Genomic DNA, 12,534 nt, shown 5'->3' with positions numbered 1-12,534 from the left:
GTGGATAATATTGATGTATATCAGGGGAGACTGGATGAACAGATGAAGGAGAAGAGTGGTGAGAATGTGGAGTTCGCTGCAACACAGAGTGGTTGAGATGAACAGTACAGATGTATGTCAGGGGGAGCTGGGTAAACCCATGAGGGAGAAAGCTGGAGCTTGATGAAGTAAAGTGGGAGGAGTCTCGTGTACAGTATAAATGACAGGGACTGAATAGCCTGGTTCGGGTGCTGTACATTGAGTGAAGAACTTGTATCACACAAGATTCCCACCTCTTCAGCCAATTAAATACTGATTAAAAAAACATTTTGGCATTTGATGTGTTCAAAACTTTGTTTGAGATGCAGTGTTTTAACATAGAAACCATGCTCAAGTTTAGGGTGGGGATCTTAATGTTGAAACAGCACCACACTTATAAATGTACAAATAGCGAGGATCAGAGCATAGGGGCTAAGAATCAGGAAATAGCCAAGTTAAAACCTGCCCAGAATGCAGCAGAATAGGCTGAGCAAGCTGATACTGAGCTGAAAGGGACCAGGGTCTGGACAGACTCTGAGCTAAAGAGGTTTGTGTACACACAGATATTGATGTGAAGGACTTTTATATTCACAGACCCTGAAGCAGATAATTCCAAGTCGCCCTGAGGGAATTTCAGGTGGTGCTGTTCCCATGTGTTTGCTGCCTTTGTCCTTCATGACAGTCAAGGTTATGGGTTTAGAAGGTGATGTCGAAGGAGCCACAGGTCACTGAAAGGTGCAACACAGGTGGAGAAGGTAGTCAAGAAGGCATACGGCATGCTTGCCTTCATTGGTCGGGGCATTGAGTATAAGAATTGGCAAGTCATGTTGCAGCTGTATAGAACCTTAGTTAGGCCACACTTGGAGTATAGTGTTCAATTCTGGTCGCCACACTACCAGAAGGATGTGGAGGCTTTAGAGAGGGTGCAGAAGAGATTTACCAGGATGTTGCATGGTATGGAGGGCATTAGCTATGAGGAGCGGTTGAATAAACTCGGTTTGTTCTCACTGGAACGAAGGAGGTTGAGGGGCGACCTGATAGAGTTCTACAAAATTATGAGGGGCATAGACAGAGTGGATAGTCAGAGGCTTTTCCTCGGGGTAGAGGGGTCAATTACTAGGGGGCTTGCGTTTAAGGTGCGAGGGGCAAGGTTTAGTGTAGATGTACAAGGCGTTTTTTACACAGAGGGTAGTGGGTGCCTAGAACTCGCTGCCAGAGGAGGTGGTGGAAGCAGGGACAATAGTGACATTTAAGGGGCATCTTTACAAATATATGAATAGGATGGGAATAGAGAGATACAGACCCAGGAAGTGTAGAAGATTGTAGTTTAGTCGGGCAGCTTGGTCGGCATGGGCTTGGAGGGCCGAACGGCCTGTTCCTGTGCTGTACTTTTCTTTGTTCTTTGTTTGTTCTTTGAGCCCTGGTGAGCTCATAGATCATATAATTTACAGTGCAGAAGGAGCCCATTCAGCCCAGCGAGTCTGCACCGGTCCTTGGAAAGAACACCCCACTTAAGCCCACGCCTCCACCCTATCCCCGTAACCCCACCTAACGTTTTTGGACACTAAGGACAATTTACTTTGGCCAATCTACCTAACCTGCACATTTTTGGACTGTGGGAGGAAACCAGAGCACCCAGAGGTAACCCACGCAGACACTGGGAGAACGTGCAGACTCCGCACAAACAATGACCCAAGCCGGGAATCGAACCTGGGACCCTGGAGCTGTGAAACAACTGTGCTAACCACTGTGCTACCGTGCTGCTCCTCCCACTGTGCTACCGAGTTGCCCTGTCACTGTGCTAACATCCTGCCCTATCACTGCTACCGTGAAATATCTTGTAGATGGTACACTCACTGCCACCATTGTGCTCTGGAGAGTCCCTGTTTCGGGTGGTGGATGGGGTACTGAACAAGCAGATGCATTGTCCTGTATAAAACATGATGTGAAGATGCCGGCGTTGGACTGGGGTGGGTGTAGTAAAAAGTTTCACAACACCAGGATAAAGTCCAACAGCTTTATTTAAAATCACAAGCTTTCGGAGCACTGCTCCTTCATCAGGTCTCACTTCACCTGATGAAGGAGCAGTGCTCCGAAAACTTTTGATTTCAAATAAACCTGTTGGACTTTAACCTGGTGTTGTGAAACTTTTTACTGTATAAAACAGATTCCATAATTTAAATAAGACTGACCGATTAATAATAATTGTTGCCGAAAGGACTGTGACCGAGAAAATATAACCAATTCAGTCCACTTGAAAAATGATCTGCTCTTCAAAGATATATCAGAAGAAATCCCATTTGGTGTTTGTAGTTGAATTTATTTCCTCAGCAGCTCACTCAGACACCAAACTGACAAAGGCATTGACTGGACAATAGTGGAAACAATGATCTGAAATGTTCTGTGAGCGAAACTTCTCTCTTTAACCCGGAATGGACTATGTCAGAGTTAAAGGCAATACCAGGCTAAATTACATTGAATATAAAGCACAGAAACAGGCCATTCAGCCCAACCAATCTCTGCCAGTATTTCTACTTCACCTCATCCTCCTCCCATGCTTTCTCATCTGACTCTATCAGTGTATCCGTCTGTTTATTTCTCCCTCATGTGTTCATCCAGCTTCCTCTTCAATGTATCGATGTTATTCACCTCCACCACTCACTGTGGTAGTGAGTTCCACATTCTCACTACTCTCTGGATAGAAGATTCTCCTGAATTCAGTTTTGCTCTTATCCCTACAAGTGGGAAACACCCTCTGTTTATCAAAACCTTTGATAATTTTAATGACCTCAATTAGCCCCTCGACCCTGTATTTTGAAAAGAGAAAAGCCTATTCATTGTGAACATTGAGAATAGATGATTCACTGAGAATGGGTGGGCTGGTCTAGAACAAACAAAGAACAAAGAAATGTACAGCACAGGAATATGCCCTTCGGCCCTCCACGCCCGTGCCGACCATGCTGCCCGACTAAACTACAATCTTCTACACTTCCTGAGTCCGTATCCCTCTATTCCCATCCTATTCATGTATTTGTCAAGATGCCCCTTAAATGTCACTATCGTCCCTGCTTCCACCACCTCCTCCGGTAGCGAGTTCCAGGCACCCACTACCCTCTGCGTAAAAAACTTGCCTCGTACATCTACTCTAAACCTTGCCCCTCTCACCTTAAACCTATGCCCCCTAGTAATTGACCCCTCTACCCTGGGGAAAAGCCTCTGACTATCCACTCTGTCTATGCCCCTCATAATTTTGTAGACCTCTATCAGGTCTCCCCTCAACCTCCTTTGTTCCAGTGAGAACAAACCGAGTTTATTCAACCGCTCCTCATAGCTAATGCCCTCCATACCAGGCAACATTCTGGTAAATCTCTTCTGCACCCTCTCTAAAGCCTCCACATCCTTCTGGTAGTGTGGCGACCATAATTGAACACTATACTCGAAGTGTGGCCTAACTAAGGTTCTATACAGCTGCAACATGACTTGCCAATTCTTATACTCAATGCCCCGGCCAATGAAGGCAAGCATGCCGTATGCCTTCTTGACTACCTTCTCCACCTGTGTTGCCCCTTTCAATGACCTGTGGACCTGTACTCCTAGATCTCTTTGACTTTCAATACGCTTGAGGGTTCTACCATTCACTGTATATTCCCTACCTGCATTAGACCTTCCAAAATGCATTACCTCACATTTGTCCGGATTAAACTCCATCTGCCATCTCTCCGCCCAAGTCTCCAAACAATCTAAATCTTGCTGTATCCTCCAACAGTCCTCATCGCTATCCGCAATTCCACCAACCTTTGTGTTGTCTGCAAACTTACTAATCAGACCAGTTACATTTTCCTCCAAATCATTTATATATACTACAAAGAGCAAAGGTCCCAGCACTGATCCCTGTGGAACACCACTGGTCACAGCCCTCCAATTAGAAAAGCATCCTTCCATTGCTACTCTCTGCCTTCTATGGCCTAGCCAGTTCTGTATCCACCTTGCCAGCTCACCCCTGATCCCGTGTGACTTCACCTTTTGTACTAGTCTACCATGAGGGACCTTGTCAAAGGCCTTACTGAAGTCCATATAGACAACATCCACTGCCCTACCTGCATCAATCATCTTAGTGACCTCCTTGAAAAACTCTATCATAGATTATCATAGAATTTACAGTGCAGAAGGAGGCCACCCGGCCCATCGAGTCTGCACCAGCTCTTGGAAAGAGCAACCTACCCAAGGTCAACACCCCCACCCTATCCCCACAACCCAGCAACCCCACCCAACACTAAGGGCAATTTTGGACACACTAAGGGCAATTTATCATAGCCAATCCACCTAACCTGCACATTTTTGGACTGTGGGAGGAAACCGGAGCACCCGGAGGAAACCCACGCACACACGGGGAGGATGTGCAGACTCCGCACAGACAGTGACCCAAGCCGGAATCGAACCTGGGACCGTGGAGCTGTGAAGCAATTGTGCTATCCACAATGCTACCGTGCTGCCCCATTTTTATGTCATTTTTATAAATGACCTGGAGGGCGTAGAAGGATGGGCGAGTAAATTTGCAGATGACACTAAAGTCGGTGGAGTTAGGGACAGTGCGGGAGGATGTTACAAGTTACAGAGGGACATAGATAAGCTGCAGCGCCGGGCTGAGAGTTGGCAAATGGAGTTTAATGCAGAAAAGTGTGAGGTGATTCATTTTGGAAGGAATAACAGGAAGACAGAGTACTGGGCTAATGGTAAGATTCTTGGCAGCGTGGATGAGCAGAGAGATCTCGGTGTCCATGTACATAGATCCCTGAAAGTTGCCACCCAGATTGAGAGGGTTGTTAAGAAAGCGTACGGTGTGTTAGCTTTTATTGGTAGAGGGATTGAGTTCCGGAGCCATGAGGTCATGTTGCAGCTGTACAAAACTCTGGTGCGGCCGCATTTGGAGTATTGGGTGCAATTCTGGTCGCCGCATTATAGGAAGGATGTGGAAGCATTGGAAAGGGTGCAGAAGAGATTTACCAGAATGTTGCCTTGTATGGAGGGAAGATCTCATGAGGAAAGGCTGAGGGACTTGAGGGTGTTTTCGTTAGAGAGAAGGTTAAGAGGTGACTTAATTGAGGCATACAAGATGATCAGAGGATTAGATAGGGTGGACAGTGAGAGCCTTTTTCCTCGGATGGTGATGTCCAGCACGAGGGGACATAGCTTTAAATTGAGGGGAGATAGATATAAGACAGATGTCAGAAGTAGGTTCTTTACTCAGAGAGTAGTAAGGGCGTGGAATGCCCTGCCTGCAATAGTAGTGGACTCGCCAACACTAAGGGCATTCAAATGGTCATTGGATAGACATATGGACGATAAGGGAATAGTGTAGATGGGCTTTAGAGTGGTTTCACAGGTCGGTGCAACATCGAGGGCCGAAGGGCCTGTACTGCGCTGTAATGTTCTATGTTCTAAAGTACAGACCGTTTGCCAAAACTCTCTTCATAAGACAGAACCGCCATCCCTTGAACAAGAGTGGTGAACCTTTATTGCACTCTCTCTATGGCAATAATATCCTCTCTCAAGTAAGGGGACCAAAACTGCACACAGTATTCCAGGTGTGGTCTAACCAAACTCCTATACAATTGAAACAAGACCTCACTACTCTTGTACTCAAATGTACAAATATAAGGTGGTCAAGTTAGTGAGACACGACCTTCCCTTCACAAAACCGTGCTGCCTCTCACTAATACGTCCATTTGCTTCCAAATGGGAGTAGATCCTGTCTCGAAGAATTCTCTTCAGTAATTTCCCTACCACTGAAGTAAGGCTCACCGGCCTGTAGTTCCCGGGATTATCCTTGCTACCCTTCTTAAACAGAGGAACAACATTGGCTATTCTCCAGTCCTCCGGGACATCCCCTGAAGACAGCGAGGATCCAAAGATTTCTGTCAAGGCCTCAGCAATTTCCTCTCCAGCCTCCTTCAGTATTCTGGGGTAGATCCCATCAGGCCCTGGCGACTTATTTACCTTAATATTTTTTAAGACACCCAACACCTCGTCTTTTTGGATCTCAATGTGACCCAGGCTATCTACACACCCTTCTCCAGACTCAACATCTACCAATTTCTTCTCTTTGGTGAATACTGATGCAAAGTATTCATTTAGTACCTCGCCCATTTCCTCTGGCTCCACACATAGATTCCCTTGCCTATCCTTCAGTGGCCCAACCCTTTCCCTGGCTACCCTCTTGCTTTTTATGTACATGTAAAAAGCCTTGGGATTTTCCTTAACCCTATTTGCCAATGACTTTTCGTGACCTCTTCTAGCCCTCCTGACTTCTTGCTTAAGTTCCTTCCTACTTTCCTTATATTCCACGCAGGCTTCGTCTGTTCCCAGCCTTTTAGCCCTGACAAATGCCTCCTTTTTCTTTTTGACGAGGCCTACAATATCTCTCGTCATCCAAGGTTCCCGAAAATTGCCGTATTTATCCTTCTTCCACGCAGGAACATGCCGGTCCTGAATTCCTTTCAACTGCCACTTGAAAGCCTCCCACATGTCAGATGTTGATTTGCCCTCAGACATCCGCCCCCAATCTATGTTCTTCAGTTCCCGCCTAATATTGTTATAATTAGCCTTCCCCCAATTTAGCACATTCATCCTAGGACCACTCTTACCCTTGTCCACCAGTACTTTAAAACTTACTGAATTGTGGTCACTGTTACCGAAATGCTCCCCTACTGAAACATCTACCACCTGGCCGGGCTCATTCCCCAATACCAGGTCCAGTACCGCCCCTTCCCTAGTTGGACTGTCCACATATTGTTTTAAGAAGCCCTCCTGGATGCTCCTTACAAACTCCGCCCCGTCTAAGCCCCTGGCACTAAGTGAGTCCCAGTCAATATTGGGGAAGTTGAAGTCTCCCATCACCACAACCCTGTTGTTTTTACTCTTTTCCAAAATCTGTCTACGTATCTGCTCCTCTATCTCCCGCTGGCTGTTGGGAGGCCTGTAGTAAACCCCCAACATTGTGACTGCACCCTTCTTATTCCTGATCTCTACCCATATAGCCTCACTGCCCTCTGAGGTGTCCTCCCGCAGTACAGCTGTGATATTCTCCCAAACCAGTAGCGCAACTCCGCCTCCCCTTTTACATCCCCCTCTATCCCGCCTGAAACATCTAAATCCTGGAACATTTAGCTGCCAATCCTGCCCTTCCCTCAACCAGGTCTCTGTAATGGCAACAACATCATAGTTCCAAGTACTAATCCAAGCTCTAAGTTCATCTGCCTTACCCGTAATACTTCTTGCGTCTGTATAATACGTCTGTATAAATTAGATAGATAATCAGATTGTTCATGAACAGATACTTGGTATTTGGGAGTTGTCGAGCAGTTCAAGTGGCCATCTTCAATAAAGCATTAATTTTCATTTGGACAGCAGATTTAAATAAAAAATTAGAGTACCTAATTATTTTTTTCCAATTAAGGGGCAATTTAATGTGGCCAATTCACCTAACCGGCACATCTTTGGATTGTGGGGGTGAAACCCACGCAGACACAGGGAGAATATGAAAACTCCACACAAACAGTCAACTGGGGCTGGGATCGAACCAAGGTCCTCAGTGCCATAGGCAGCAGGGTTAACCACTGTGCCACCATGCCGCCCTATTGGTTAGCACATTTGACTTAATAAGAAATGCCAAGGATTTTCCAGGAACATTGTAAAACAAAGTTTCAGGAAGGTTGACGAAGATCGGGATGTGACACAAAATACTGCTCTCTCAGAAATTCTACATCTCATTCCCCCACATATTCTCTCCTTCCCATTCACTGCAACACTAATTTATCCCACTATCCTGCTTTTCTCCAAAATCTCATCCCCTGAAGGCGCTGACTCTCGAGTTCTGTTTCACACTAATCTATTGCCCTCCCCAATATTTCACCCAGGTGTCTAAATCTTTACACCTTAACAAACTGTTTTGCGAAGGGGGTGCCACATTCAAATCCACTGACTACCCATATGTACTGTCTCAGAGTGGGACTTCTTCTTCTTCTTCTCTCTCTCACTCTCTCCCCCCTCTTCTCTCCTCTTCTCCCCCCCCCCCCCCCCCCCCATTTCATCCCAGTACAAGGGGTTTGGAGACTGGAGTCCGGATGAATAATGGCGGCCACAGCACCCACAATCCCCCGCGGTAACGAAACCACTCTATTCACCGGGCGGGTTGCCCGGACTGCGCATGTCCCTGGGGGGCGATGGAAAGCTGCGCATGTGCAGGAAGAACCCACCCCCTGACCTTTCTGCTGAGGTGTTGACCAATGGGAGCAGTTGTAGGACCGGAAGGACTCTCGTTCTGAAGGGAAAGGAAGTGAATCCAAGGAGGGTGCAGACTCTGGAAAGGTTGGCTCAGGTCTCTCGGTGAGTGCACGGATTGTGCGAAAATTGGTGGTGGTAAATAGTGAGGAGGATAGTCTTTGGTTACAGGAGGACAATAATAATCTTTAATATTGACAAAAGTAACCCTGCAGCGTCCATCCAATTCAGTTAGAAATTATTGATCATCTCTGCTTGAGAACCTTCATCGGCAGAAAGTTCCAGATCATGATCAATCACTACCTCCTGTATCTGAACCAACTGATACAATCCTATACATTAAACACAATTTTAGTCCTGTTACATATTTCCGTTAGGCTGGCAGTCTGCATGAAGATTTCCAGGGCCCTCTGTCCACGATTGTAAGCAGTGAGCTTGGATCTGTCAATCAGCACCTTCAGGAGAATTGGGAGGGTGAATATTAGATACAGCAGAGTGAGAATGGAGGGAGAGTGTGTGGGACGGAGATTTACAGCTTTTGGGAAATAAGAGAGGACAGAATGTTCCATAGAAACTAGAAATGTCTATTCTGAATTCCGATCCTGTACTGATAATGATGGTTTTTGTAAACTCCTTTCACAGGATATCAGAAGAGGAAGAATTACAGACAGAAATCTCAAACCAAACCTCACGTCTCGATTTGACAGATTCACTCAATTCATGGGGACCTGAATATCATCAGCCTTTGAATCGAGAAGGAAAAAGGTTTGTCTATTCTGCCTCCTTCAGATCGTTTTAACCATCAGTGTGACTGGAAAATCACCGAGACACACAGACCTGAGTGAGAGTGTTCCAGAGCACTGACTGGAAAGAGCTTTAACCAGTTACACAAACTGAAAATAAACAGCAGGGAGAGACCGTACACGAGTTCTGTGTGAGCCTTCAACTGATTGTCCAACCTGGAGAGACACAAGGACACCAGCACCATGGAGAAACCATGGAAATGTGGGGACTGTGGGAAGAGATTCAGATTCCCATCTGTACTGGAAACTCATCGACGCAGTCACACTGGGGAGAGGCCGTTCACCTGCTCTCAGTGTGGGAAGGGATTCACTAAGTTATCCCACCTGAAGACACACCAGCCAGTCCATGTCGGGGAGAAGCCATTCACCTGCTCCACGTGTAGGAAGGGGTTCAGTACTTCATACGAACTGCGTACACACCAACAAATTCACACTGGGGAGAGACCATTCACCCACAGTGAGTGTGGGAAGGGATTTACTCAGGTATCCAATTTGCTGGGCCACACTGTCACTCACAGCAATGAGAGACCCTTTAAATCCTCTGACTGTGGGAGCAGCTTCAAAAGGTCTCACCAACTGATGAACCATCAGTGCATTCACACCAGGCAGAGACCGTTCAGCTGTTCTCACTGCACAAAGAGGTTTCAAAACTCATCCCATCTGCTGACACACCAGATCCTGCACACCGGAGAGAGGCCATTCACCTGCTGTCAGTGTGGAAAGGGATTCACTCAAATAAGCAACCTGCGGAGACACGAGCGAATTCACACTGGGAAGAGGCCGTTCACCTGCTCTGATTGTGGGAAGGGATTCACTCGGTTATCCCACCTACAGACACACCAGCGAATTCACACTGGGGAGAGGCCATTCACCTGCTCTGACTGTGGGACAGGATTCACCCGGTTATCCTACCTGCAGGCACACCAGCGAATTCACACTGGGGAGAGGCCGTTCACCTGCTCTGACTGTGGGAAGAGATTCACTCAGTTACCCAATCTGCAAGCACACCAGCGAGTTCACACTGGGGAGAGGCCATTCATCTGCTCTGAATGTGGGAAGGGATTCACTCTTTTAGCCACGTTGCAGGCACACCAGCGTCTTCACACTGGGGAGAGGCCATTCACCTGCACCGTGTGTAGGAAGGGATTCACTCGGTCAACACTTCTGCTGAGACACCAACAAGTTCACGAGTGATGACAGGGGTTGGATTCTGCTGTTATTGCTGCTGTTCATCACATCCAGGACTGAACCATGTTCATTCTGACACTTGGTGAAGTGGGAGGGTCGGAGAGTTTCTTTCTGCTGGACTGGCCGGTCTCACGACTTTGCCTCCAGTGGGCTGATACGCTTTGAGCTTGGGAGAGCACATTTCCACTGAAGTGATCCACAAAAGCTGATGAAGGACATTTTTTTCCCCCCATTACAGGTAGATCTAAAATAAATACAGAAAGAACTGGAAAAACGCAGCAGGTCTGGCAGCATCTGTGAGCGAGAAACAGAGTTAATGTTTCACGTCCAATGTGCCACAAGGTGCAATGATCCGAGAGGTGTAAAATACATGAATAGGATGGGAATAGAGGGATACGGACCCAAGAAGTGTAGAAGATTGTAGTTTAGTCGGGCAGCATGGTCGGCACGGGCTTGGAGGGCCGAAGGGCCTGTTCCTGTGCTGTACATTTCTTTGTTCTTTGTAACTCTACCTCAGAACTAAACAGAGGGGGAGAAATGTGATGGGTGTGATGCTGGTGAGAAAGGGGGAGGGTCAGGGATTGGTGAGATTAAATGACAAAAATGTTCTGAAATGACATCCAGTGGAGGCCATGAGTTTATCGGCTGCACACAAGGTGGCTCCTGCTTGGAAGCTTGGGTTTCTGGCCCTTTCTGCCCGGTTAATGGGGACTTGTTTGTAAAAAGTGCAGAATAAGTGGAGGGAGTTGGTTTCTCCTCCAAAGTGGAATATCAGCAGGTTACAACACCCGGAAAAAGTCGAGTAAAGCCTTGGCTTGAGATGGAGGATCTGTGTGGTGCAGCAACTGAGAGTATGACGGAGTTGGAGGGTGTTTCGGCAGCATCGGAAAGAAATGCAAAAGGACTGGTCCAGGGTGATTGAGGAAGCAGTAGCCCCTCTTCGTGGGGCTTTGGAGCGAGTGGAGGAGCGCCTGGAGTCACAAGGTGCAATGATCCGAGAGGTGGAAAGGACGGTGTTGGATCGCAGTGTTAAATCGTGTTGCTGGAGGCAGAGATGGTGATGCTGGGAGAAGCGTGCAAGGTGCTGAGGGCGAAGGTGGACGGCCAGGAGAATCAATCCAGGCGATAGAATCCGCGAATTGTAGACCTGAGGAAGGGGTGGAGGGAACAAGTGCCATGGGCTATGTATTGAAAATGTTCACGAAGCTGGTTGAGGCGGGGGTCTTCGATAAGGCCCCAGAGGTGGATCGGTCCCCCCGATCATTACAATGGGGAGCCGCCATGGGCAGTGATCGGCCGGATGCACAAGTTCCAGGAGAAGGAGAGGATTCTGAGGTGGCTGAAGATGACGTGAGACTGTAACTAGGATGGGAATCTGATCCGGATCTACCAGGACGTTGGGGCCGACCTGTCCAAATGGAAGGTGGGTTTTAACAGGGCCCAGGCGGCGCTCTTTCAGCCAAGGGGTGTTGTCCCTGGACAAACTCTGGGTGACTTTCACAAGGGCAAAGGACATTATTTTACGATGCCAGAGGAAACGGATGACTATGTCAAGGAGCATGGGTTGGGGGAGGACTAGTGGTGGGATCTGTTCTGTCTCGACGTGTATATACAAGTTTTGTAAATATTATGTTTTTTGCATGTTATGACTCGGGCTGGTATGGATGGGTTCTTCCCTGAGGTTGAGGACAGATGTGAGAGATACAGGAGGGGGCCTGTCAATCATGTTCACATGTTTTCGGTGTGCCCGAAGTTGGGGGATTCTGGCCTTTGATTTCCGAGACCCTGCCGCAATTGTGGAGGTGACGATGGCGCCGTGATCTTTGGTGGGGCTTTCTGGTGTTTCGGATCTGCCAGAGCTGCTGGAGGGGAAGGGGGTCTTCACCACTCTGATTGCCCGGTGGCGAATCTCACTGGGTTGGAGGTCAGTCACCCCACCGAAAGTATCGGCATGGTTGGGGGATTTGATGGAATTTCTACAGTTCGAGAAGTACGTTCTCCGAGGGTGAAGAGGTTCTACGTAAGACGGAGTGTCTTTCTGTCTGTATTTGAGGATCTGTTTGTTGCCCGGGGAAGGGGGGGTGGTCAGTTGGGAAAGGGATGTTGGGGTAGTTTAGGGAAGAAAAGAGGGAAAATTATAAATCGTTTGAAAGCCAATGTTATTTGATTGTTGTTTATTTGTATAATTGATTGTGTTTGGAATAAAATACATATATTAAAAACGCGAACTAAAAGTCTAATGATC

At 47.3% G+C, this 12,534-nt stretch overlaps 1 protein-coding gene across 1 annotated transcript; it reads left to right on the top strand.

Annotated features, from left to right (window-relative positions):
* Nucleotides 1-8,348: 8,348 nt before the first annotated feature.
* Nucleotides 8,349-12,534, top strand: LOC140422062 (uncharacterized). Its single transcript, XM_072507054.1, has 2 exons — nucleotides 8,349-8,403; nucleotides 8,941-12,534. Exon 2 carries the CDS (start codon nucleotides 9,285-9,287, stop codon nucleotides 10,293-10,295), a length of 1,011 nt encoding a protein of 336 aa, XP_072363155.1. The 5' UTR covers nucleotides 8,349-8,403; nucleotides 8,941-9,284; the 3' UTR covers nucleotides 10,296-12,534.

Source organism: Scyliorhinus torazame, chromosome 5 (genome assembly GCF_047496885.1).
Source record: "Scyliorhinus torazame isolate Kashiwa2021f chromosome 5, sScyTor2.1, whole genome shotgun sequence".
Lineage (NCBI taxonomy): Eukaryota > Metazoa > Chordata > Chondrichthyes > Carcharhiniformes > Scyliorhinidae > Scyliorhinus > Scyliorhinus torazame.
This window is presented reverse-complemented; position numbering and strand designations above follow the sequence as displayed.